Below are 27,720 nucleotides of genomic sequence, written 5' to 3'. Positions count from 1 at the left end.
CTGCGCAGGGTCATTGAAGCAAAAAACCTTCTTGTTTGAATAGATACCATCTCTCAGTAAACACTATTGTCTTACTTTCAATGAAGAATCACTTCAGATTTTATGGTTTTTACACAGTTTCAGCCAACAATGGAATAGCAGACCTTTTGACTTTCAAAATGGTTTGTGTGTGTAAGGGTCTGTTCACCCACAAAACCACAATTCTGTCACCGGCTGTGGGGGAAGCGAAGTGGTTGGCCCACTGGGAGGTCCTTCCAGTTGCAGCAGACAGCCATTCTGCACGCTAAAGCAATCCTTCAAGAGAGTTGAGGAATAAGGAAAGAGAATGGGAAAGTGGCATTGAAGCCAAAAGTCGACTAGAGGGGCAGATTTTCATACTGCTGGACCTTGTTCTTCTGTTTTCCCTGCACTCTCCTGTCATGCAAATAAACTTGATAGTCCAGGTGTCATTCTGTTAATTCTACACTGTCCTTCCTTCAATGTCATTATATATCCTTACTAAGGTGCTATGCCCAAAACTTCTCATTATTATGCAGAGGTGATATAACCATTATTTTGTGTAAGTGTAGCTGAACGTCCAGTCATTGGACTTCCAACCCTCCAAATTAAAAGGATTGATGATTTCTGAACTGTGAAATTTTAATGATGTAAGTACGGTGCATTATGTAAATCGGTGGCACGGTTAGTGTAGGGCAACACGGTTAGTGTAGCAGTTAGCCCAACACTATTTCAGCTCCAGTGACTGGGGTTAGAATCCGGAGCTGTCTGTAAGGAGTTTGTACATTCTCCCTGTGTCTTCTCCGGTTTCCTTCCACCCTTCTAAATGTACTGGGGTTGTAAATCAATTTGGTGTAACGGGCTTGTGGGCCAGAGGGCCTCTTTGGATTTTTTGTACATCTAACTTTTCACCTTTTCATTTATTCAATCTAAAGATCTGGATGCTACTCCTTGAATTGTTTGGTTTGCTCGGCTATTGGAGGAGCTTTATAATCAATTATATGAGCCATATTGGGATGGATGGCAAATTTTGTATTCTAAAGTATATTAGTCAAACAGATGGAATTTTTACAACCTGGTAGTTTTGTGTTCGCCATTACAAATGCAATATGTTCATTCTAAATTTAGGAAGTACTTTTTCAGAAATTCATCTATGATTGGCAGTGATGTAAGATCATGCAGTATTCCGTACTTTGCTTCCACATTTAGTTCCTATGAGGTCATGGAATGAATTTAGGAGGAAAATTTATTCTGTGATGAGTGTTAGAAGAAAGCAACTCATGATAAGTTTCTGGATATCTCTCTTTTTTCCTCATTGTACTGTATGTCAAATTGAAGTACTGATCTTTGGCATGTCTAGTAGAATTATTTGATGTGGTTAAATGAATATCCTTCTGGTAAGATTGATTTGGCACCATTTAGTGAACAATGCAGTGGGTCAAGATCATGACTTTAGAGCAACATTGGCATAAAAATCAGGGTAACATGATTAGATTATTTTGCACAAATGCTGCAGGTGAAAATTTGTTTAACCTGAATTAGAGCATTTATTCACAGATTTTGGGGTGTCCTGCCCATTGGAAAACTTGAGTATGAAGGTTTTTGGATGATATTAGTTTGTCCCAGCACGTTTTTTTGCATGTAATTCTTTCAAATTATGTCAATGGTAATTCAAAAAGTAAAAATTGTTTGCAGAGAGGTTTCCAATTCAACTTGTCTAGAAAATAACAGATCTTATTTACTCAGAGAAAATAACCATTTCCACTGAAACCATACCCCCTTTTCCACTGGCACCCTGTCCCAGGAATTAACTGGGAATTTAATGGGAAAGTTGAAAAGGAACACTGTCCGAACGCCGGCATCAAATGATGTCATTTCGTGTGGGAATTAACCACCTTCACCCCTACTCGTATCCCTGGCGTTTGCTGACACCGACATGCTGATAAAACCAGTGGAAAAGGGACAGCAGAAAATCACCTGTTTCCAGTTGAAGGTAGAAGACTTTGATCCCTGGGGATGAGTTGTGTTCAGTGGAAAAGCAATTAGTGTCCCAGTGGAAAAGGCACAAAGGGCTTCCTATCCCAGGACACTGCACAACCAATTAATTGGGATGCCAATGGAAGAGGGGCTCATGCTGTCGAAGAGACAAAAATTCAAACACCATGGTTTCTCCTCTTTGCCTTGCAGTTAGCTGTGCTGCTTCACTCCGTGATGTCAAGATCATGATCGTTCTGAGCTCAAGAGCCTGTCGCCCCTTTTCCACTTGCATCCCAGTTAATTGGCTATGCAGTGTCCCGAGATAGGAAGCCCTTTGTGCCATTTCCACTGAGCCACCCTTAACTGGGACACTATTTGATTTTCCGCTGAACACACTCATCACCGAGAATTGGAGTGTTCTTCCTTCAACTGGAAACGAGTGACTTTCTGCTGTCCTTTTTTTATTAGCATGCTGGCATCAGCAAATGCCGGGGATATGAGTAAGGGAAGAGGCGGTTAATCCCTGGTGTGAAATGTTGTCATTTGAAATATCCCTTTTCCACTGGACCCCTTCCCAGGAATTAACTGGGAATTTACTAGGACAGGGTCCAATTGTAAAGGGGCTTAGAGTAGCCCTTTTTCCACTGGCATCCCAGTGTCCCGGGATAGGAAGCCGTTTGTGCTGTTTTCATTGGACCACCTTTAACTGGGACACTGACTGCTTTTCCACTGAACACAACTCATCCTTGGGGATAGGAGAGTCTACCTTCAACCGGAACAGGTGACTTTCTGCTGTCCTTTTTCTGCTGGTTTAATTGGCACACAGGCATCAGCTGATGCTGGGGTAATGAATAGAGGTCAAGGCCGTCAATTCCTGGTGTCATTTGACGCCAGCGTGCCATTTGCTTTCTTTTTCCACTGGACCCTGTCCCAGTTAATTCCCGGGACAAGGTGCCAGTGGAAAAGGGACTAATAATTATACGTTGCACCTGTTCTTTGTCGTTTCTCATTTTGCTGCTTGTTGCTGAATGTCAAACAGATTTTCTATTGAAGGAAGGAAAGCTTAATTTATTTTATAGGAGCAGGCAGAATGGATGTGGACATTTTTCTCCAATGGAGGCTTCCCCAAAGTATCAGCCATTCTCTTTCTTCTCCCTCTGCTTCCGTCTCTTCCCCCCGCCCCCCCCCCCCATCATTGGAACATGAATTAATTTGGTGGCAGCGCTCCCCAGTATTAAAAGACTTGCTCATGTTGTTGTGTCTTCAACCGAAGATCAGATCCATTCTTTGCGACATTGGGGTCAAGCAGAACATCAGCACCAGTGACGTTTAGTGAATTGGTCAAGGAATTCAAGTTGTTCAGGACTTGAGCATTCTCTACTCTTCCCAAAGTAGACCCACTTCGGAAAGCAAATGAGGTTTGGTTTAATATCTCATCCAAAAGACTGGATCTCCGATGGTGCTGCATTGGAGTGTCAGTATGGTGTTGCAATTTTTCAAATGTCATTACCTCTGCTTAGAATCATTCATGTTGGTTAAGTTGGTTAAGTTTGTTATTGTTTTGGGTCAAGTGTTGCTATAACATTCTCCTAATGGATGAAAGGAGGAGTTTGGAGAATAAAATAGCAAAGCAGATGAAAAACAAAGTTAATACTTCTGGTTCATTTTTTTTCATAAATGCCTGCTTGAAATACCAACAATAGAAATTGCCTGACCTCTGAATTATTAACAGCTTTTTTCACATTCCAGTCATCTACTGTATTTTGTTTTTATATATTTTTTAATGTTATATTTATTTAAATGTTTCTTAATGAACTTGCCTCTAAGTTCAAGCTTATTATTATCTAAATGTACATATTCAATCTGATGAAACAACATTTCTCTGGAACATGGTGCATACACAAACACATGCAAAGCTCAGTACTGTATATAATAACATAGATACATAAAAACATAATTTAAAATAAATACCTGTGAATATATAAATATTTTGGGATTATTTACTCAGTTACAGGATACTGTTCATCAATTTCACAGCCTGCAGGCAAAAGCTTTTTCCCAGCCTGGCAGTCCTGATTTTGATGCTCTTGTGCCATCTCCTTGATGGTAGTGGGTCAAAGATACTGTGTGCTGGATGGAAAGATTCTTTGAGCCCTATTTAACCACAGTCCTGGTAGATGTTGTCAACAGAGGAAAGGGAGACCCTAGTGATTAATTCAGCTGTTTTGAAGATCCTCTGCATTGACTTCTGGTCCGATGCTTTGCAGCTCCCAATGCCGCACAATGATGCAGCCAGGCAGGATGCTCTCAATTGTCCTCCTGCGATCTTCAGCATTAAAGCAAAGCAGGTGCTTAAACTGTATGGTCTCTGCTTAAATGAGTCTCTTCCCAGCCCACCCTCAGCTTTTCCTTTGACTGCTTCTCTACAGTTTGTCTCCATTGCTCCTTGTAATGAGTTCCACATCTTGGTTTCGTTCAGACTGAGCTGAATTCCCTATTAAGTGTATTAATTTCTTTCTAATAGTTGTGGTCCCTGGAGATAGAATTTCTGCAGTGGAAACATTCTCTGTCCAGCTATTGAATCTTTTGTAATCTCCTGAGACTTCTATAAGATCACCCTGAACTCTGTTCCAGCTCTAGTCTCTTCTCAGTAAAGTTTGTTGTGATGTCCCAGCTTAGCTGTTAAACTTGTGAAGTTTTAATCCATTCACTAGTGTCTCTGAATCCTGCTCAGAATGTAGAGACCTGAACCATGCACGGTGGAACATTGCTCTCTAGGTTGAGTCATTGCTGGAGAGAAGGTAAAGGGGTCTGCTATCAAAGTTTAGTGCTGTCATGTGTGCCAAGGCACAGTAAAAATCTGAGTTTTGCTATCCTGGGTTCACAAAAATTGCTTCTCTCAGAATAAAAATTTAATTGTCATGAAAAAATCACAAAATTTGGTGTTTTGCGGCAGCTTCTAGATCATTGATTATTCAGGAATCTGATGGCAGCGGCGAAGAAGCTGTCCTTGTGCCTCTGAGTGCTCGTCTTTAGGCTCCTGTACCTTTTTCCCCAATGATAGCAGAGTGAAGAGGGGTTTCACTTTAGATTTAAACTATCCCAGAACACATAGCAAAAAACAAAGTTAGAAGATTAATAATTATAATCATCAAACTGAGATTCTAGCATTTTAACATAATGGGCAAATTAGATTCGTTCACAGTGACTTCCTGCCTTTCCAGGAGCTGCTTGGTCATCAATGGCCAGATGGGAATCTGGCACAAAGAGTTGCTCTGTGAAAGCCACCTTCAAAGCTGCAGTATCTGTCCTGGCTTTGTCCACATATGACTAGCTGATGTGCTCTCCCTGGTTGTTGCAGCCTCCACTGTCCTAGCTGCTGCTCTGGTTCTCCTAATAACCGCCACCTTTCAGGTGGTTGCCCTAACCACCTGAGCCTCTACTGTAGCCATGACTGTGATGCGAGGTTGAATCCCTCCCCACCACACAAGTTTCAAATTTTACCCCTTTTATACTGACGATTAAAGTCGGGTATTATCTGCCTTTCAAGTGCATCACCTAGCTGTGTGAACTCATGGAAGGTAGATTGGGTGGGGGGAGTTCTGAACTTACTCGGCTTTAATCCGCCAAGGTAAATAGTGTCAGAGATGGAGCAGGGCCATACTTTTGCTTTGGGAAGCCAGCTTGCTGTGTAAAAGACTCACTGACATGACTTTTTTTCTGTTCTGTGTGAACAAGCAAGCTGGTTTCCAGAGCTGGGAAACATGGCTTTTCAGTGTAAAAAGGACTTAAGAATCAGATTTAAGGGTCACAGAAGAAGCTCTTTCCCCCATGCTCCGATGCTATAGGCTCAACAAAATACTTGGTCTGCAAACACTCTGTAATACGGAAACACTTCAACCACCAGATCAGTCATAAAAACACCACCATGATCACAGCACATTTAAGTAAAAGCCTTATTTTCTTTTCATCTCACCATAAATATTTTTTAAATGTTTTTTATGTAGTCGGTAGAAGAGAAATACAGAAGAAAGCAAAACTTGACTGCTTCATAGGGAAGGTGGCGCATAAACTTTGAGGTGGGGGTGTGGTGCGGCTGAAAAATGGTTGAGAATGGCTGATTTAAAGCTTGGTATATTGGTATTTTTCTTATTATTAATGTAGTGCATACATTTTCCACACTTTATTTTTTGGTCGAAGTGGGTAATCCTTGGTAAACTCTGTGGGTGTGAAGGAGCCTTGACGTTGCAATATCATGAGGCTATATGCAGCAAGCATTCGCTCTTTGTGGGAGTGGGGAAAAAAGTGCAAAGTGTTATTCCTGCACACCTTTAAAACATCTTGCAGGACCACCGTCTGTTGAGAGCTACAAGTCACGCAAAGGGCAGTCTGCCTCATGTTAAGCTTTCGCTGAATAAAGTCAGGTCAGAAGGCATTTATTTTTCCATATTCCACATTACTTTTCCATATGTGAGAAGCCATGTTGAATTAATATTTTGTTTAACCAGAATGACCCTTGAAATGTATACAATTATTTGCTGAGTTATATTCAGGTGACAGTCTTCTGACTTTGGAGATAGGTTTGGCAGCTAGGTTTGGTGCCGCCGTTGGAAGCAGTTTAATTTGGCAGGGGGATGGAAATCTGTATGATAGGGCAAAGGACAGGAAAGATAAAATAGGAAAAGGTAGGTTAGGCAGCGAAAGTAAAAAATCAGAAAGAGCAAGGAGGATGAAAAAAGCAAATCTGAAGGCTTTATATCTTAATGCAAGAAGCATTCGGAACAAGGTAGATGAATTGGCTGTGGAAATTGAGACAAACAAATACGATTTGATTGGGATTACAGAAACATGGCTGCAAGGTGGGCAAGCCTGGGAACTTAATATCCTGGGGTATACAATATTTAGGAGGGATCGGCAAGAAAGAAAAGGGGGTGGGGTAGCTTTGATGGTGAGAGAAGGGACCGACTCAATTGATAGGAAGGATATTAACTCAGAAGATGCGGAATCTATATGGGTAGAACTGAGGAATAGCAAGGGGCGGAAAACGATAGTGGGGGTGGTATATAGGCCTCCAAATAGTAATGTAGAGGTGAGGGAAGGCATTAAAAGAGAAATTAGAGAAGCGGGCAATAAGGGAACAGTTGTCATCATGGGAGACTTTAATTTACATATAGATTGGACTAGCCAAATTAGTAAAAATACTGAGGAGGAGGAATTCCTTGAATGTTTACGGGACGGTTATTTAGACCAATATGTCGAGGAACCAACTTGGGAGCAGGCCATTTTAGACTGGGTATTATGTAATGAAAAAGGGCTAATCTGCAATCTTGTTGTGCGAGGCGCTTTGGGTAGGAGCGATCACAATATGATCGAATTCTCACTCGACATGGAGAGTGAAGAAATTAAAACCGAGACTAAGGTCCTGAATTTAAATAAAGGGAATTATGATGGTATGAGACGGGAGTTGAGTAAGATTGATTGGGTGGTGTTTATGGGGGGGGGTTGACGGTGGATAGACAATGGAAAGCGTTCAAAGATCTAATGGAAGAATTGCATAAAAATAAACCAAAAAAGGTGACTCAACCGTGGATAACAAGGGAAATTAGAGACAGCATTAGGTCCAAAGAGAGAGCATATCAATTGGCCAAAAAAAAGTACCAAATCCGTAGACTGGGAACAGTTCAAGATGTAGCAAAGGAGGACAAAGGGATTAATCAAGAGGGCAAAAATAAATTACGAAAGTAAACTTGCGGCAAACATAAAAACCAATTGCAAAAGCTTTTATAGCTATGTCAAGAGGAAAAGATTGGTGAAATCCAGAGTAGGTCCCTTGCAGTCAGAATCAGGGGAATAAGGAAATGGCAGACCAATTAAATTGGTCCATCCTCACAAATAACCTCCCAAGGATGTTGGGAAACATAGAGACTAATGCAAGGGAGGAACTGAAAGAAATCAGTATCTCTAAGGACATGGTTTTGGGGAAATTAAAGGGACTGAAGGCCGATAAATCCCAAGGGCCTGATAATCTACATCCTAGGGTATTTAAAGAAGTGGACATTCAGATAGCAGATGCTTTAAGAGTTATTTTCCAGAACTCAATAGACTCAGGATCAGTACCCATGGATTGGAGGGTAGCTAATGTTACCCCACTATTTAAAAAGGGGGGTAGAGAAAAAGCGGGAAATTATAGGCCGGTGAGCCTTACATCAGTAGTGGGCAAAATGATGGAATCCATTATTAAGGATGTAATAGCGGAGCATATGGCTAGCAGAGAAGGAATCAGACAGAGTCAACATGGATTTAATAAAGGTAAATCGTGCTTGACAAATCTATTGGAATTCTTAGAGATGGTGACAGGTAAAATAGATGGGGGAGACCCAGTGGATGTGGTGTACCTGGATTTCCAAAAGGCCTTCGATAAGGTTCCACATAAACGACTGGCATGCAAAATCAAGGCTCATGGGATTGGGGGCAAGATATTGATGTGGATTGAGAACTGGCTGGCAGATAGAAGACAGAGAGTTGGGATAAATGGCTCATTTTCTGAGTGGCAGGTGGTGACCAGTGGGGTGCCACAGTTATCTGTACTGGGACCCCAGCTGTTCACAATTTACATGAATGATCTAGATGAGGGGATTGGATGTAATATCTCCAAATTTGCAGACGACACTAAGCTAGGAGGGGTTGTGTGTACTGAAGAGGGGGTCAGGAAGCTCCAGTGTGATTTGGATAAATTGGGGGACTGGGCAGATACATGGCAAATGCAGTACAATGTGGATAAATGTGAGGTTATCCACTTTGGTAATACAAACCAGAGAGCAGATTACTATTTGAATGGCAATAGATTGGGAAATGGGGAAGTGCAGAGAGACCTAGGGGTTCTTGTGCACCAGTCACTGAAGGCGAGCATGCAGGTACAGCAGGCAGTTAAAAAGGCAAATAATATGTTGGCCTTCATATCGAGGGTTTGAGTCTAGGTATAAGGATACCTTACTGCAGCTGTACAGAGCCTTGGTGAGACCCCACCTGGAGTATTGTGTGCAGTTTTGGTCACCTTATCTAAGGAAGGATGTTCTTGCAATGGAGGGAGTGCAGAGGCGATTCACCAGGCTGATACCTGGAATGGCAGAAATAACTTATGAGGAAAGATTGCACAATTTGGGATTGTACTCGCTGGAGTTTAGAAGATTTGAGGGGATCTCATAGAGACATATAAAATTCTTGCAGGACTGGACAGAATGGATGCGGATGGGATGTTTCCAAGGATGGGAAAATCCAGAACCCGGGGCCATGGTTTGAGGATAATAGGCAAACCATTTAGGACCGAGATGAGGAGGAATTTCTTGACCCAGAGGGTGGTGAATCTGTGGAATTCATTGCCATAGAGAGCAGTAGAGGCAGGTTCATTGAATATATTAAAGAGGGAATTAGATCTATTTCTTCAGTATAAGGGAATTGGGGGTTATGGAGAGAAGGCAGGGACGGGGTACTGAACTTTAAGATCAGCCATGATCTCATTGAATGGCAGAGCAGGTTCGAAGGGCCGAATGACCTACTCCTGCTCCTATCTTCTATGTTTCTATATTCTTCCACCTCTCATGTTTTATTATGAAGAGTGAGGAATGATTGGCAGGTATTAGGGCAGTGCCTGGCTCCTATAAGAAGTGATGTTCAGATAAACTGTCTTCTATTGATCCATCTCTGTGGTTTAATGGCCCTCTTGTCGAATCCAATCATCAGGCTCCTTTTCCTCCTGCACCAAAAGTAAGATTAATTTTATCGATGTGACCCTTGTATTTGTAATTTTGGAGGTATTGTGACCTTCAGTGTGACAAATTGAGAATGTTGAGGTAAGGGTTGGATAGTCACACTCCTGAGTTGGTTCCATCATTTGGTTAGATTATGGCTGATCTCCACCCCATTTACCACTTTAGTTTCATAACTCACAAAAACTGTGCCAATCAATCTATCAATCTCTTTTTAGAAATCTTACAGGTGACCACCTTTAGGCACCGTTATGGGCCCAGAGGACCCCAAAACCCAACAGCAATAGATATTCACCAAGACGAATGGCTACTTAAACAAACATTACTTTTAATTTTCTTTAAACATTAAAAAAGGATCAAACTTTAACTTATTACCATAATCTTAACTGAACCTAACAACCTCCTTCTAATTCTAAGCACATGTGTATGCAATGTGTGTATCGTTTCAGAAAAGTTTTTTGATTCACAGTCCAATCTTACTTCTCATTCCTCCAAGTTCACTGGTATCAGGCCATTCTTATACTGTGCACAGAATTTAACATTTATGAATGTTCACCAGACTTTGGTGCTTGAAAGGTAAATGGTTACTGCTCAGGAAGATTCTTGTTGGTTTTCAGAGAGAGAGAGTTTGCTCGTTTGACTCCCACAATTGATTCCTTCCGATCAGCCACCTCAGTGTCTTGCTGAAGATTTTCCAGATGATAACCTCTTTCTTTTGGGTCACCACAGTGTTCCTTTTCTGTTTCCCTTATTTCAAGTAAAACATTATATAGGCAGCCATTTCCTCTTGAATGGACCACAAAGGACTTTGAACAGGTTGAACTGAAAACTCACAACCCGTCTTCAAAATGGGGATTTCCCACAAGCTTGCCAGCTTGTCCTGTTCCAGTCTCAGCTACTGTTGCTGAACTGTAGAACTGTACACTCTCTCTCTCTCTCTCTCTCTCTCTCTCTCTCTCTCTCTCTCTCTCTCTCTCTCTCTCTCTCTCTCTCTCACTCTCTGAGAAAAGCCTGTTTGACTCTCTCTACTTACACAATCACATGACCCTTTTAGAACAGCAAACTGCATTCAGACAGACTCCAGCACTGGACCTAATCTTCGAGTCTGTTCATCTGTTGCTTTCCAAAACAATAATCCATTACTCAATTAACACCTTCTTGTGAAGTCCTTATAGGCATCCTTCAAAGTTTTTGCAAAGACACTTGGAGATTGGACTGTCTGGCTTAAGCAGAGCTCTGGCATTTTAAATGAGATCCGTGTTGAAGTGTTTGTATCTTTTTGTGACCTACACTAAAAAATAACCTGCTACTATTTATCTCCTTTAAAACCTATCTATATACAATATAAAATCTAACATAATCTGTCACAGCACCAAAAGCATTTTTTTTTGGTTTGGAGGTAGGATGGAGAGAAGTGAGTTTTGTATGAACAAGTGCTTCGGAATGGCATGTTTTTAAAAAGCCTAGCATTGATTTTAATGTTGTGTTCTGGATTTCCTCCCAGCAGAGTTAACCATTTATTTCAGTATCCTGGATCCCTTGCCTTAAACCAGTGGTTCTCGACATTTTTTCTCCCCCCACTCACATACTGTAGCTGCTCTGTGGTTAGTATGGGATTACTTAAAGTGATATGTGAGTGGGGAAAAAAAAGGTTGCAAACCACTGCCTTAAGCAGCTGTGACTAACCCAGGCTGGTTAGGTGAGTCTTCCTACTGCTACCAGCCATTCCTAATAAGAATATAAGAAATAGAATCCGATGTAGGCCATTTGATCTGTCGAGGTGCCAGCTCTGATGCCAACTTGTTTTCCTGCACTTCAAAGTTGTACAATTTCCTTTGCAGCTCCTGAGATGTCCACATGCATACTCCCTACAGCAGGGGTGTCAAACTCAAATTCACAGAGGGCCAAAATTAAAAACTTGGACTAAGTTGTGGGCCAAACTAGATATTTATTGAAAATTTTCAACAACATCTGCATGTTTTCTCTTCTTTCAACATATGTAATGTTAAACTTTTTCTTATTAAAATAAATGTTTCATAATAGTTTTGGTTAAACTCTTTCCAGAAGAAGCATTAACAAATGAGAAATAAAATATTCAATAAATAATATTTCTCTATAGCCTTTAAGCTCCTTTTAAATGTATTTTTTTTCACAAGCCAACAAGTCAAAAAAATAATAACTTGCTTCAATGACAAACAGGTTTGTCTTTTAAAATGATGAACATATAGTCTGCCTCCCACCTGTCTTGAAAGGTCCTGTTTTCTGTCTTTAGTTTGGCTATTTTTCGTAAGGGGTTTATTACATGTGAGTTAGGCGACAGGTCGCAGATACTAATGAAAGTAAAGAGAGGAGGTGGGGACGATTGGCGGGCTGACAGGCTGGCGCCAACGCATTTGCAAAGCATTCTGGGATTTGTAGTATTAGCGATGCATGCGCTATACTGGCGCGGCGGCCAGCGGGCCAGCTCTAATACATATTTGATATGATGTTGCGGGCCAAATATAATTATATCACGGGCCAAATTTGGCCCGCGGGCCTGAGTTTGACATGTGTGCCCTACAGTCTTTTGAAGAGTTTTCCCCTTACATAGTGAACATTTGCTCATTTGATCCTGTTCGAGTACCCTTCACCCACTCTTCAAGGTTAACAAAGACATGAGACAAGGTTTAGAAAGTACATGGGTGCAGCTCTTCAGTGTTCCTACATACCGCATCATTCAAGCAGATGGATGTAAGATTTGCTGCCTGAAGGGAAATTATCCCATTTGAAACTCCAGCTGCTGGTTGGATGGTTTGCAGGAGTTGGAAGCCACGAGAGAAGCTCTTGGGTGTGGAATGGGAAGAGTTGAAAAGGAGCAGGAGAAATAAACAGTCTACCTTTAGGGCACAGCTTCTGTTATTTTCTGAGCAGCATTCCACATTTTTTTGGTCTCGGGAGCTAGTTGAGAGGATGTTACTATAGCAATGGACAGAAATAGCATTGGCTCTGTAATTACAAGTTTTATCAATTTTCCTCACTTCAGATGTGATCATCAATCACATTTTCCCAGCTAGAGGAGTTAAAGACGTTACAATTAGCTCGATAAGCCCACTGCCAGTTGGGATGCCAGAGTTGATTTTTTTGAATGAGATGTTAAATTTCTGTCTGAAGTGGTCCTCAAAGATCCTTTTGGTTTTAATCAAAGAAGAACAAGGGAATTCACTTCTAAAATCAGTGAAAGTTGGACTGAAAAAAATAGTAAAAGTGCTTCCAAACTTAATTGAGTGCTTCTGATAATGGGTAACGTGCAATTTAATAATATTCATAAATAGCCATTGAAAGGCATCTAGGGTTGGGGCCTGCATCCAATAGCTCTTGGTAGGAGATGAGGTGTTGATGGAAAAGGCTATCCAGAGATGGCAAACGCTTGCTCTCCTCCACACTAATAAAGGCTGAATAGAAACTTAATGCTCAAGATTGCCACATTTGATCAACAATCTTTTAGAGGTTCAATCATGTAATCATCTGTCTTCTGTTTCCATAATTAAACTTAAAAATGAATTAAAAAAAAACAATTTTACCTGCAAGGCTCTTTTTGTTTTGCTCTCTCTGAGGTTACTGTCCTCTTTGTCTTTGGAGATCAACACTTTCAAGGCTTTTTACTTTCTAACATGAGATGTGGGTATAGGAGCATCAAGAAGTAAAACATAAAAATTTTTCCAGACATTGTGGTTGAAGTAAGAACACAATCCTGGAGAATCTCAGCAGGTCAAATAGTGGACTCTTCAATAGCAAAGATAAAGACACATAACCAATATTTTGGGCTTGAGCCCTTCATCAAGGTATGAAAAAATGGGGGGGGGGGCGGAGTGGCAAGATGGTGTAGAGGACAGATGTGCGGTCCTAATCCTCCCCAGCCACTTTTTTTAAATACCCGTTTTTAAACTTTAATCTAAGTATATAAACATTTTATTTCTGCTTCTTAGTATATTAGTTGTCTATAATGGTGGCTAATATTAAAAAACCTAAGACTCAACTGCAGAAAAAGCTACTTTTTAAAAGTGCTGAAGAACTGAGGCCTACCTGTCCAGTTGGAACCACGGAGTTGTTGTCTGGAACCTCCAAGCCACAGAGAACTCCAGCTAGGCTAAGTATTACACCGGCGCCGGTCTTGTCCCTGCAAGATGGCACCGGCTTCTTGACGAAATCGACTGACCCGCGCATTCGCGATGTCGGGTGTGTGGGTGACCCGACTGAACAAAGAGCCCTTGGACCCGCGCTGCTGTCGGGGGCGCGCAGGAAGACACTGGAGACTGCCCTTGCGCAGCCTCTGGCCCTGCTGGGCATGCGTGGTGCTTCCAGGGTCCGCAATTTATTGGAGCGTGTGTGGTCTGCGGGGGGCCCGAGCGGCGGCGCCCCGATGCAGCCGCACGGGAAAAGCCCTGACAACGCTGGAACAAGAAGAAGACCAGTTCACAGGAACAATTAGAGGAGGAGCTTGTAGAAGGTGGGTCTCAAGATGTGGCACTGGAATCCGGACTGAACTCTATTTTTACTGTGCTGGAAGGGATTGCTTACCATATGGATACTATATCTCATCAAATGACTCAAATGCAATCGACAATGTTTAATGTCTCTGAAGATATATCTACACTTAAGAGAGATGTTAATAAATGCCTTACTTCAGTAGATGTATTACAAAATTTTTTTTAAAAAGCTTGAGTCAGCTTTCTCTGAAAGTAAAGAGAAAGTTGTACGTAATAAAGATAAAATAGAGAAAGTGGAAGATTCGTGGATTGGGGAATCCAGAAGAGAGATTTATTGAAAAAGATTGATTCATTGGAAAATCAAAGTCAGAGAAATAATGTAAAAATTATGGGTCTTCCGGAAGATATTGAAGGTGCAGATCCAATAAATTTTTTTAAGAACTGGATCCCTGAGATGTTGGGTAAAGAATTCTTTCCAGGAGGTTTAGTATTGGAAAGGGCACATAGAGCGTTAAGGAGGAAACCGTTACCGGGACAACCACCACGAGCAGTTTTAATTCAGTGCCTGAATTATCAGGATAGAGAAATGATTCTACGATTGGCGGTACAGAAGGCGAGACAAAGTCAAGCTCCAATTATGACTCAGAACAATAGAGTTTTCTTCTATGCTGATTTGAGTCAAGAAATTATTAGACGTCAATGGGAGTTTAATTCGGCTAAAGATGTGTTGTGGCGGAAAATATATAAATTTGCTTTTCAATACCCTGCAGTGTTGAAGGTTTTTTATGGCAATTATCAATCTCAATTTTTTTGAGAATGATCACGATGCATTGGTTTTTGCTAATTCATTACCCGATTAACGTGGTCAGGGAAGAGTCTCCCCATTGTCGCCTAAAAGAAGGGCCAATTGAAATGGAAATGGACAGAATGAGAAGAATGGGAAAGATGGGAGGAAGGAGGCTTTGACACAGTCTTATTGATGTTGAAGATTCAAACCAATTTTTGGGACTGAAGTCGCAGGGCTGAATATTTCCATGATGTTGTATTACATTATTATATATATTGTATTTCTGGCTGGGGGGAGGTGGATGGCACTGGTATCTTTGATAGTCATCTGCCTCTGGTGGGGTTTACCACACCCAGTTTTTTTAGGGAATTACTACCTCTGGGTGGTTCCTTTTCTTTCTTTTTTTGGGGGAATTAATTATATTCCTTTTTATATTAACTTTTTCTATCATATTAGGGGAGGGAGAGCGGATTTTGTTTATTAGTAGGAGAGTGACTTTTTGTATTAAGTGATTATATTGTTAGTTTATTAAAATGTCTAGTTTGAAATTTGCAACTTTTAATGTTCAGGGATTAAATAATCCAATTAAGCGAAAGTGAATTTTAGCTTGTATTAAGAAAATGAAAATTGATATTGCTTTTTTAACAAGAAACAAATTTGACTGAAAAAGAACATTTGAAATTGAAAAGCGATTGGGTTGGTCATGTTTTTTTTTCATCATTTAATTCTAAGGCAAAAGGTGTAGTGATTTTAGTTCATAAGAATTTATCTTTTGAGTTGCAGACTATAGAGGAGAATGCTGGGAGGGTTTTAAAAGTGGACTGTAAAATCTTTAATGAACTTTGGACTTTACTTAATATCTATGCACCTAAAGTAGATGATTATTTTATTTCAGACACTTTTTTGTTATTAAGTCAAGCTAATGAAAATATTCTAGTTGGGGGGGAATTTCAATTGTGTTTTGGATCCTTTGATGGATAACTCCCCAAAATGTATTAGAAAATCAAAGATGGCGAAACAAATTGGGGCTTTAATGAACGATTTAAATTTGGTAGATATTTGGAGAAGGATTAATCCTGCAAAGATTTCTCTTTTCATTCTTCCCAACATGATTCCTTTTCTAGAATAGATTTTTTAAAAAATATTGGCACATTTACAAGGAAAGGTATTGCAGGCAGAATATAAAAATAGAGTTATATCAGATCATTCTTTATTATTTTTTAAAATGGAAGTTCGGAGGTAGTACGTTCATCCTATAGATAGAGGTTTAATACAATGTTGTTGAAAAAAACCTGAGTTTGTTACGTTTGTTAAGGAACAGATTGATTTTTTCTTAATTGAAAATGCTAATTCAGCTAAAAGTAGTTTTATATTATGGGACGCGTTAAAAGTTTATTTAAGAGGACAAATAATTAGTTATACTACTAAAGTTAAGAAAGGGTTTATGGCTGAAAGTCTTAAATTAGAAAAGCAGATTGATGAACTGGAGAAGGAATTTCAGAAAAGAGTGACAGAAGTTCAGAAAATAGCTTTGACTAAATTGAAACTGTGATATAATATGTTACAGATTTATCAATTTGAATGTTACCTTAATCGATCTCAGCAACGATATTATGAGTGGGGTGAGAAGGTGCACAAAGTACTTCGATGGCAGTTAAAGAAGGAACAGACCTCAAGGGTTATTAATGCTGTTAAAAAGAATTCAATAGTTACCTATAAACCTCATGAAATCAATGACCAGTTTTATTTATTTTATAAAAAAATTATATACTTCTGAAGGGAGATAGAATAATGGATCAATTGATTCTTTTTTTTATCTACATTAACGTTATCAGCATTAGAAGAGGAGGATATTATAGATTTGGAAGCTCTGTTTACAGATTTAGAAATTAAGACTGCTACGTTGGAAATGCCTAATGGTAAGTCACCAGATGATGATGGGTTTTCGGTGGAATTTTATAAAGTTTCTATGAAGACTTATTTTCTGTATTTGGGGAGGTTATTACAACAAGTGACTGAACACTATGAGTTACCAGAATCTTGTTCTAATGCTTTAATTACTGTAATTCCAAAGAAAGATAAAGGTGTCTTCATATAGGCCTATTTCTTTACTGAATGTGGACTATAAAATAATAGTTAAAATGTTAGCAAATAGACTTGCTAAATATTTACCTAAATTAATACATGTAGATCAAACAGGTTTTATTAAAAATAGACATGCTTCAGATAGCATTCTTCGATTAATTAGTTTGATCAATGCATACCGGCAGCAACCTAACCACTTGATGCAGAAAAAGCTTTTGATAGCGTTGATAGGGTCGAATGGGATTTTTTATTTAAGGTTTTGGAAAAGTTTAAATTTGGCCCTTTTTTTTAATTGGCTGGGTTAAAGCTTTATATACAAAGCCGACTGCTAGGGTGGTGACAAATGGACAAATTTCATCATTGTTTAAACTGACACGATCTACCCGACAGGGTTGTCCATTGTCACCAGCCCTGTTTGTGTTGGTCATTGAACCATTAGCTCAATTAATATGGGAAAATGAACAGATACAAGGGATGAGAGTTCTGGACGAAGAATATAAGATTAATTGATTTGCAGACAATACAGAACAATCCTTGCCACACTTACAGGAATGTTTATTACAGTATGGATCATTATTTGGATATAAAGTTAATTGGGATAAAAGTGAAATTTTACCGGTTGGTGAAGGAAATTATTCAGTTTATAAAAATGTTATTAATTTGAAATGGTCGGATAAAATTAAATATTAGGAATAATTGTGAATACTGAGTATCAATCTTTATATAAATTAAATTATGTTCCATTATTGAAAAAAGATTAAAGCAGATTTAATTAAGTGGAAGGATCTTCCGTTAACTTTAATTGGTCGGGTTAATTGTATTAAAATGAATATTTTTCTTCGTATTCAATATTTGTTTCGATCAATACCATGTTCTCTTACAAGGAACTTTTTTCAGGACTTGAATAAAGTCACTAGGGAATTTTTATGGAAAGGTAAATTACCAAAGGTAGCATTAAATAAACTTACTTGGAAGTATGCATTAGGTGGATTGCAATTATCTCATTTTCAGAACTATTATGAAACAGCCCAACTTAAATTTATTAATGGTTTGATGGATTTGAATCGGTTGCAATATATCAATTTATATTTCCGTGGAATATAAATTTATTACAGGAATATAATATGCTGATATTAAAACATCTATTGATGTTATGGACAAAAAAGAATAAGATTAGAGGATCAAAAGGTAAATTATCTATTTTAATGCCATTATATAATAATCAGCTTATTCCCTTTTCATTATTTAATAGTCATTTAAAGAATTGGGATTTTAAGGGACTAAAAACATTGCAGGATTGTTTTGTAGATGGTCAGTTTCTTTCTTTTACTCAATTGAAAGAGTGTTTTAATATTGCTGAAAATTCTTTATTTGTTTATTATCATCTTTGATCTTTGGTAAAAAATATGTATGGTAGAGAGATGATTTTACCTGTAGATTGACGAATGTACGATATGGAATGGTTAATTATAATTTTTTGCATCAGTTATATTTAACTCCTGAGAAATTGAAAAAAAAAATGGTTTTAGTAATTCAGATTCTTGTTTTAGATGTGGGACATGTGTTGGAACTTTCTTACGTGCTGTTTGGTCCTGTCCATATGTACAACCATTTTGGGAAAAAATTAAGCTGATTTTGGAAAAATTGTTTAAGTTACCATTAGATCCATCCATTTGTTTATTGGGTTATATGATTCCTTTAAAGCAGGGGTGTCAAACTCAAATTCACAGAGGGCCAAAATTAAAAACTTGGACTAAGTTGTGGGCCAAACTAAATATTTATTGAAAATTTTCAACAACATCTGCATGTTTTCTCTTCTTTCAACATATGTAATGTTAAACTTTTTCTTATTAAAATAAATGTTTAATAATAGTTTTGGATAAACTCTTTCATTGTCATTGTCATTGTCATTGGCCCATTTCCTTTGGAGATCTGAAACCGTGCACAGGACGAGTCAATGAGGGATGATTAAAGCAGTGGTCTTCAAACTTTTTCTTTCCACCCACAGACCACCTTAAGCAATCCCTTACTAATCACAGAGCACCAATGGCACAGGGACGCGAGTGGAAAGTAAAAGGTTGAGAACTATTGTATTGTGGTAACTCCACATCTGATTAGGTTAATTGTTAGGCAAGTGGTCAGAGAAGGACCCCCACCCCCCAACCCCAAGAAAGGCTTAAATCACAGGAACAAAATAAGCTTCTGTCTCACTGCTCCCAATCTTACACACAGTCCTGATGTGGAATGTGGGGTCGCAGCTCCACGTTCACCCGAGTTCAGGTGCTGTCTGTGTGGAGTTTGTACGCTCTCCCCTTGTCTTGGACCAACAGGTCGGTCGCCTGACGAAGGCACCCGAACCCCCCGTTGAAACGCCGGCATCCGGGGCGGTGGAGGAATTGGTTGAAAAGAGCGCGTTGCTCCCACCCCCCTCCCATGGTTGGAGAGGGATTAAACTGCGATCACACGGCGCCGGGCTCGTCTCCACAAAAGGAGCGGGAGGCAAGGTCCGCCGCGCACGGAGCGAGGGGGAAGGCATCGCCAACGAGACGTTTGGTCCGGCATTGCTGCTGAAGCGCAGACCCAGCAAGGATGGTCCCCAACTCCAGCCGCGTCTGTGTGTCCGGGAGCTGGGCGGGCTGAGTGCGGTGCTCCGATCCCCGGGATTCGGGACTCTGAGATCCCTCCACACCTCCGGCGTCTTCATTTTCACCTTCAGTGTGCATGCGCTATACTGGCGCGGCGGCCAGCGGGCCAACTCTAATATATATTTAATATGATCTTGCGGGCCAAATATAATTATATCGGCCCGCGGGCCAGAGTTTGACATGTGTGCTTTAAAGAGATTGGGGTTGGATAAATTTCAAATTGCATTTGTATATTTAGCATTGTCCGTAGCTCGAAAATGTATAGCAAGTACGTGGAAAGATAATACAGTGATTAATATAATGCGATGGTATAATGAAATGAAAGCTTGTATTGTCATGGAAAAAATTACATGTATTTTGCATGATAATTATTCTTTTATTGTTTAAAAGTGGTCCTATATTTGGACTCTATGTATTTAGATGTACTTTGATTTATTTTATTTTTTAGTTTTTCTTTATATATTTCTCTGGCTGAAGAGGTGCGAGGATTTAATTTAAAAAGTTTTTAAAAAAAAAGTTATGAAAAAATGTTGGCAGGTGCCCGAACAAAATGGTAAAAGTCCCACCAACTCCCACAAGTACTTTGACTACACTTCTTCACACCCAATCCCCTGTAAGGATTTGATTGCCTACTTGCAATTTCTGTGTCTCCACTGCATCTGTTGCCAAGATTAGGTCTTTCAGTCCAGATCACCTGAAATGGCCATCTTATTCCACAAATATGGCTTCCCCATCCACCACCTTCAATTCAGTCCTTACATCCTCCATTTCCTGTTCATCTGCCCTGACCACTTCTGCCCCCAGATGCAACAAACACATGATTCCCCTTGTTCTTACTACCACCCCACCAGCCTCCATATCAAACACATCATCTTGTGTAATTTCCCCTACTTAAAACATGATCTCACTATGAGGCACATCTTCCCCTCTCTGCCTTCCATAGGGACGGTTCCCTCCATGACTCCCTCAAACACTCGTACCTCCCCACCAATCGCCCCTGGCACCTTCTCTTGTGGCTGCAGGAAGTACGAGACACGCCTACATCTTATCTCTCACCACAATTCTGGCCCCAAACAGTCCTTTCAAGTGAAGCTACACTTCACTTTTATATCTGTGGGAGTGATCTACTGCATCCAGTGCTCCCTTCGTGATCTTCTCTACATCGAAGAGACTGGGCGCAGACTGGGATATTGCTTTGCTATGCACCTTTGTTCTGTTTGCATTAGTAACAGGTCTTTCAATGGCCAACCATTTCAGTTCTGTGACCCACTCCCCTACTTGCATGTCTGTCCATGGTCTCATGTACTGTCCCACCAAGACCATTTGTAAACTGGAGGAACCGCACTTGATTTTTCATCTGGGCACTCTCCCACCAGATGGCATTAACATTGACTTCTCCGGTTTCTACTAACCTACTGTCCAGTCTCCCTCCCTTCCCTTTCCGCTAGCTCTCCACCCAATTCCCTCTCCATTCACAGTGCCATTCCTCCTCCCCTGCTTGCTGGAGTGCCCTCCCTCCCTTATCCATCTATTATCTCCTCCCTTTGGGACTGTACTCCTCTTACCCTTGCCCCTCTGCCATTTTGTTCAGGTGCTGGCCAACATTTTTTCATACCTTGATGATGGCTCAAGACCGAAACGTTGGGCATCTAGACCAGCCATTCTCAACGGAGGGGACAGCATATTTATGTAAAAGTCTTGTTTTTACCTCGTAACATAAATATCTTTTTAATGTAGTTAGTAGGAGAGAAGGCAAAAAGCAAAACTGGACTGCTTCACAGGGAAGGGGGCCTTTGAGCAAAGACTGGATTTGGAGAGGGGGGTGTTAGTGGGTGGAGGAGTGAATAGCAGAAAAAAGGTTGAAAATGGCTGATCTTGATCAAGTATTTCTGATATGATATCTGGTGAAATTCCTACTTCAACAACCAGGGATGTTAAGGTGGATGTATATAGGTAAGGAGGCTGGTAACGGATGTAGGAAGAGGTGCAGCTTCTATTGCAGTAGGACCTGATTGTAACCTGAATTTATCATTACATTCTGTTCTATCTCCAGGGGAATTGTTGACAGAAGATCTGTTTACATGGTTGTGGTATGGCAAAGTGGTTCCTGAGGCTTGGAGCAGCAGGGTTAACGGTGTCAAGTCTATATGCTGCCACGCATGTGGACCCAAATGATTTCGGAATTATTAGAATTGGACGAGCTGTTGCCACGGTAAGTAATGCCACTAAAACAGAAAAAAATCACTTTTACACGAGGATTTGATTTTGGGTTTCTACCCTACTGTGTTAACAGTAGAAGCGTAGTTGCATAGTAGAGAAACAGACCCTATGAGCCACAGAGTCCTTGCTGCCATCAAGAACCCATTCCTGTTCATCCTGCACTAATCCTATTTTTAAAACACCCCCTTGAGTTTTTAAAAAATATGCCTTTAAGGATTTTTATTATACAAGCTAACTATTTCAAAATTTGCTTGGCTGGCATCCTAATCTTAATGTTCAACTTGCTAAAGCGCCTGCTGCATTTATTCTATCCTACAACGAATTGTGCATTCCTATCACTGCTGACCTCCCTGATTTTCACTGATTCCCAGGCCTCTGGTTTAGAATTTTAATCTCTTTACATTGTTTTGAGGAGTTCCTCTTTCTTTCATTTTTTTTTTCTGGCCTCATTCAACTTCATAACTTCTCTGTTCAGATTCTGGCCTGATTTATTTCATCCTAGTAACATTTTTCCATCGAAGGCTTGCTTGGCAATATTGATTCAGTTTTGGTTGTTCATCTCTAAATTTGCATTTATTGAGAAGAAAAATAGAATATAGGAGGAAGTTTGCAGTGCACATAAAAGCTGACTGCAAAGTTTATACAAATATATAAAAAGAATATGATTAGAGAAGTCTTGTAGATGCCTCCAGTCAGAAATTGGAGAATTAAAAGGACTGCATAGGGTGGGCGTGGAGAAGATATTTCCAGTGGTTGGAGAGTCTTGGACCAGAGTGTACAAATTCTCCCTTTAGAATAAAGATGAGAAATTTCTTCAGCCAGAGGGTTGTGAATCTGTGGAATTAGTTGCCACAGACTGCTATGGAGGGCATCTTCGGGTACATTTAAAGTGGAGGTTAAATTTAAATTTTAAATGTAGACATACAGCATGGTAACAGGTCCTTCTGGCCCATGACCCCATGCCGCCTATATACCCCCAATTAACCTACAACCCCTGTATTTTATGAAAGGTGGGAGGAAACCCACGCAGACGAGGGAGAATATACAAACTCCTTATAGGAGTTGGGTGCTGGTGCTGTATAGCCCTGTGCTAACTGATATGCTAACCTTGCTGCCCTATTTGATGGGCTCTTGATAAGTAAGGGGGTCAAGGATTTATTTGGAGAAGGCAGGACAATGGGGTTGAGAGGGAAAAGTACATCAACAGGATTCAAATGGTGGAGCAGACTTGATGGGGAACAGGAAAATAGAAGATGAACAAGTAATTTGGCAAATGGGGAACAGTGACTCATAAGGCCTAGTGAAATACGCATCATCGATAACTGATGAATTCCTTAGTCCTAAGTTATAGCCTAAAGTACTGAAGGAAGCAATTGTGGAATTAGTGAATGAAATGCCTATCATTTTTCAGAATTCTACAGACTATGGAATGGTTTTGACAGACGGCTAATGTAACCCCACGATTCAAAACGAGAAAGCTCAAAACTGCAGATTGGTTAGCCTAACATCAGTTGTGGGGAGAAAATGGAAACTCTTATAAAGGATGAGTTGGAAAATATCAATGGGATTAGTGGAAGCCAACATGAATTTTGAAAGGGAATTTGTATTTGATAAACTTATTGAAGTTTTTCTTGGTGGTGTAACTGTTTGAATAGATATAGAAAAGTGAGCAGATGCGGTGTGCTTGGATTATCAGAAAGTCTTTGATGAAGTCCCTCAAAACGGGTTCATAAATTAAAGGGCTTCGTATTGTGGATAAAGTGCACGGATTCAGAATTGGTTGATAGAATAAATGTTTTTCTTAAGATGGCAGGCCATAACTTGCTTGGGTCTGACCTTGTTGTATATAAATTATATTGATGAGGGGACAGAGTGTAATATTTTGAAGTTTGGGAATGACACTAAACTGGATACAATTGTGCACATTGAGGAGGATGAAAAGGGGCAGTTTTGACAGATCGAATGGCATAATCATGGTCGATATGTTCTATTGTGGGCCAATGTAAAGTTATCCCCTTCACTAGCCAAAGCAGAAAGGCAGTGTATTTAGTTAGACATACAGCATGACAAGACACTCTTCTGCCCCATGAGCCCAAAATACCAATTAACCTACAATCCCAGGACATATTTGAAAGGTTGGAGGAAGCTGGAGGAGAGACACACAGATACAGAGAGAATGTACAAATTCCTTACAGACAGTGCTGGATTCGAACCCTTGATGCTGGCGCTTTAATAGTGTTAAGCTAACTGTGTTGCCCATATTATTTAAATTGCGTTTACTTTTGGAGGTGTAGATGAATAAATAGACACAGTGGGATGTTCTTTTGCACGAGTCACCAGAAGGAAATAATGCTGATGCAGCAATTAGTTCAGATGGCATATGGTTTCTTGGCCTTCATTGTAAGAGGTTTTGAGTGGAGGAACAAGGATATCTTGCTACAGTTTTAAACAGGTCTTGGTGAGCCCATACTTGGAGTATTGTGTGCAATTTTAGTCTCCTTGCCCACAAAAAGGAAGAGAGATTGCAACAATGGATCACCAGACTGATAGGACTACTGAACAAGGTGATACTACGTCAACTAGATTTGCATTCATTAGTGTTCAGGAGAATGAATAGTCTGTAGAATTCTGAAAAATGATAGGCATTTCATTCACTAATTCCACAATTGCTTCCTTTAGTACTTTAGGCTATAAATTAGGACTATCAATGATGCGTATTTCACTAGGCCTTATGAGTCACTGTTCTACTGCACTGAAACAAGTCCCATTTGCCAAATTACTTGTTCATCTTCTATATTCCTGTTCCCCATCAAGTCTGCTCCACCATTTGAATCCTGTTGATGTACTTTTCCTCTCAACCCTATTGTCCTGCCTTCTCCAAATAAATCCTTGACCCCCTTACTTATCAAGAGCCCATCAAATAGGGCATTTCTAATTGAAACATAGAATTCTGAGGCTTGGGGAGGATGTGTCCTATGATCGGGATGTGAAAAGCAAAAGTCATAGCCTCTGACCAAAAGGCAAGAGATTTAGGACTAAAATTAGAATTTGTTTCTCTCTGAGGATAGTTAACCTTTAACATGGTTTAACCTATTCAGTTTTATGTCATCTGATGAAAGTGTTCTCTGATCCTCAGTGCAAAAACATGCAAACACACATCCAGACCTAACACACATGCATACAAATGATTCATAAAAAGTACATATTTAAAAATAAATACAATACAAGTCTGATTATTCAAAATCAGGTTCTCCAAAATCCTCATTTATCCAAGTTTTTTTGGAGCTGAACTGACTGGGGACCTCGGGGCCACCGGCGGCGGCAGCAGCGGGACCTCGGTCTCCCAGCGGTGGCAGCAGTGGGAACCTTGGGCTCCTGGCAGCTGCAGTAGGGACCTCAATCTCCCGGGCAGGAGCAGAACCCTCGGGCTCCATGCGCTTGCGGGGCCTCGGTGGGGAGCTGTTGGTGATTGCCACTGGTTTTTTTTGGTGAGAATGAAACATTAATGTTTAAAAATTGTTGTTTGTTGTTATATAAAAACACTGTTACAAGTGATTTGCTGTTGCTACTGGGCTGTTTTTTAAAAAAAAAATATCCAGTTCTCTGGGAGAAAAAAAAAGTTTATCCAAAATGGGCCTGATCCTGACCATTTCAGATAATCAGAATTGTACTATATTTAATAAACAGTAGATTCTTGGAGGGTTTGTATGAATAGTTGTTCTGTAGAACCTGTGGAATTTACTAGCATAGAGGGCTGTGGAGAATGTTACCACATATATTTAAGGAGGATGGAGATAAAGTTTTAGACTTGGAAGATACTGAAGGATTGGGGGGATAGAGCAGGAATTTTAGTGAAGCGGTAGAGGATCAGCCATGATTATATAGATTTTATATATAAAGTAGGCTCAAGGGCTGAATAAGCTCCTCCTGCTCCCAATTACTGTGTAAGTCTTTTAGACTTTCTTTAAAATGCACCTCTTTGACTTTTTGTTTTGTCCTCTTCGTATCTCCTCTATTTGCTCGGTTACCATTTTTGATTGGTTTGCATCAGCTCAACTTAATCTATTTAAAGCCTCTTTGGTCTGTATGACCAACTCAGCTGCTTTTTTTTGTTGTGGGATTGTCAAATTTAGATACAGTTTCTCCGTTCTGGTTGTTGTGGGACAGCATAAATCTTTCTTACAATTTTTGTGGATGCCTCTTATCCCTGTTCCATCCTCTTCCAATGAACCCAGGATGGATCGTTCCATTTTGACAATAATAACTGTTGTGTCCCAGGCATTCTCTGCCTTTTTTGATTTTAGAAGTCACGCCTTGAAGTATGACATACATGAAGAGACAAAATCATTCACTGGTGATTTTTTTTCCCCAACTTGAAACCTGACCTCTCCCCATATAAACAGTAAGTGACAAAGGTTTGCATGAATGGGAAGTGGATGCCCTTTAGTCCCATGAGTAGGGGGAAGGAGTCGGGGTACAGTCACCTAGAAAGGGGGAAAGGGATTGAGGAGCTGGACCAATCAGTGTAAGGAATGAGATGTCCAGTCAGCAATGAAGAGGAAGATGGGAAGCATCCAGTAACCACAAGGAGTTGTCAAACAGCTAGCCTATGTATCTACTCACAATCAAAGTGGAGTAGCATGAATTATGATGGGAGGAGGATATTATCTATTAGTAGATGCTCAAGTAGCACAAGTAATGGATAAAGGTTCTGTTTTGTTCGTTTCAGACTGCAATGATCAGTTATGACTACATTACCTCACTAAGGGGCCTAGAGTATGGGACAGAAGAATACGAATCTATCAAGTCAAAAGTAAGTCGAACTCCTTGTGCTTGAATGTAACTGAGCTTTCACTAATCTGAAAATTCCTGTAATACCATGGAAGTGTTCGATTTAAAGATGCTGAGGGAGTGTTGTCCACGTGGTCAATACTATGTAAAAGTTGATCCCTTATTTTTGGCCCCAAAATCAAGTATTTTCCATAAATCATGTAAAATAAATAAAATAAAATAAAAAAAATTAAAATCCTATTTTTGGCCCCAGCCATACACCCACCGGAGCTCCCAATGCCCCGATTGTCGAATGACCGTGCGGTCCTGGCCATCCGAGCTACCGACGCCTTGAATGATGCAGATACTTAACCTTGGTCAAAAGTAGTATACTTGTACAGGTTGAATCCCCTTATTCAAAATGCCTGGAATCAGAAGTGTTTTGGATTTAAAAAAAATTTTGGAACACCATTTTTAAAAATGCACTCATTCACTCAGACTTAAAGATACATGCATTCACATTACAATACAAGTATTTACATTTGCATCTACCCACTATGTTGCACTACTTATGTCCGCTATATCCCATTCGCCGATTGGGATTTCTGAATTCTATTACTTATTAACTTTTGGGACCACTGATGAAAAAAGTTTCTGATTTTGGATCATTTTGGATTTTTGATATTTGGAGAAGGGGTATTCAACCTAAACTTTACCCTAAAAATTGGTCCTCAAAACTTGACTATTGCATGAGTATATATGGTAGAAATTTAAAAATTAGAAGTGGAATGAATTTGAACTTTGAACCCTTGAAGCCTGATCTCCTATTTAATATGATCATGGCTCAGCATCCAAATTTGACCCCAGGTTCACTTTCTAACCATATCCCTTGATCTTTTCAGCTCTTAATATTGCCCTATCTCTTCCTTGAATATATTGAATAATTTGGCCTCCATGATCTCCAGTGGTTGGGAATTCTGCAGATTCCAAAGGACTTGTTCCCATAT

General features: G+C 40.0%; 1 protein-coding gene across 5 annotated transcripts in view; it reads left to right on the top strand.

The window, feature by feature from the left end:
• The window catches only part of adck1 (aarF domain containing kinase 1), a 650,404-nt gene that overhangs the window by 3,872 nt on the left and 618,812 nt on the right, over positions 1-27,720 (top strand). For 3 of the 5 annotated variants that reach the window (XM_069916021.1, XM_069916026.1, XM_069916025.1), the window contains exons 2-3: positions 21,777-21,935; positions 26,673-26,756. In XM_069916021.1, the coding sequence (XP_069772122.1) occupies positions 21,816-21,935; positions 26,673-26,756 (204 nt within the window). In that variant the 5' untranslated portion in view covers positions 21,777-21,815. Of the gene's footprint in view, positions 1-16,828; positions 16,913-18,247; positions 18,267-21,776; positions 21,936-26,672; positions 26,757-27,720 lie in introns of those variants that run through there. The other 2 variants (XM_069916023.1, XM_069916024.1) reach the window with 2 other exon arrangements.

Source organism: Narcine bancroftii, chromosome 2 (assembly GCF_036971445.1).
Source record: "Narcine bancroftii isolate sNarBan1 chromosome 2, sNarBan1.hap1, whole genome shotgun sequence".
NCBI lineage: Eukaryota > Metazoa > Chordata > Chondrichthyes > Torpediniformes > Narcinidae > Narcine > Narcine bancroftii.
Note: the sequence above shows the minus strand (reverse complement) of the source record. Positions and strands in the feature narration are given on the sequence as shown.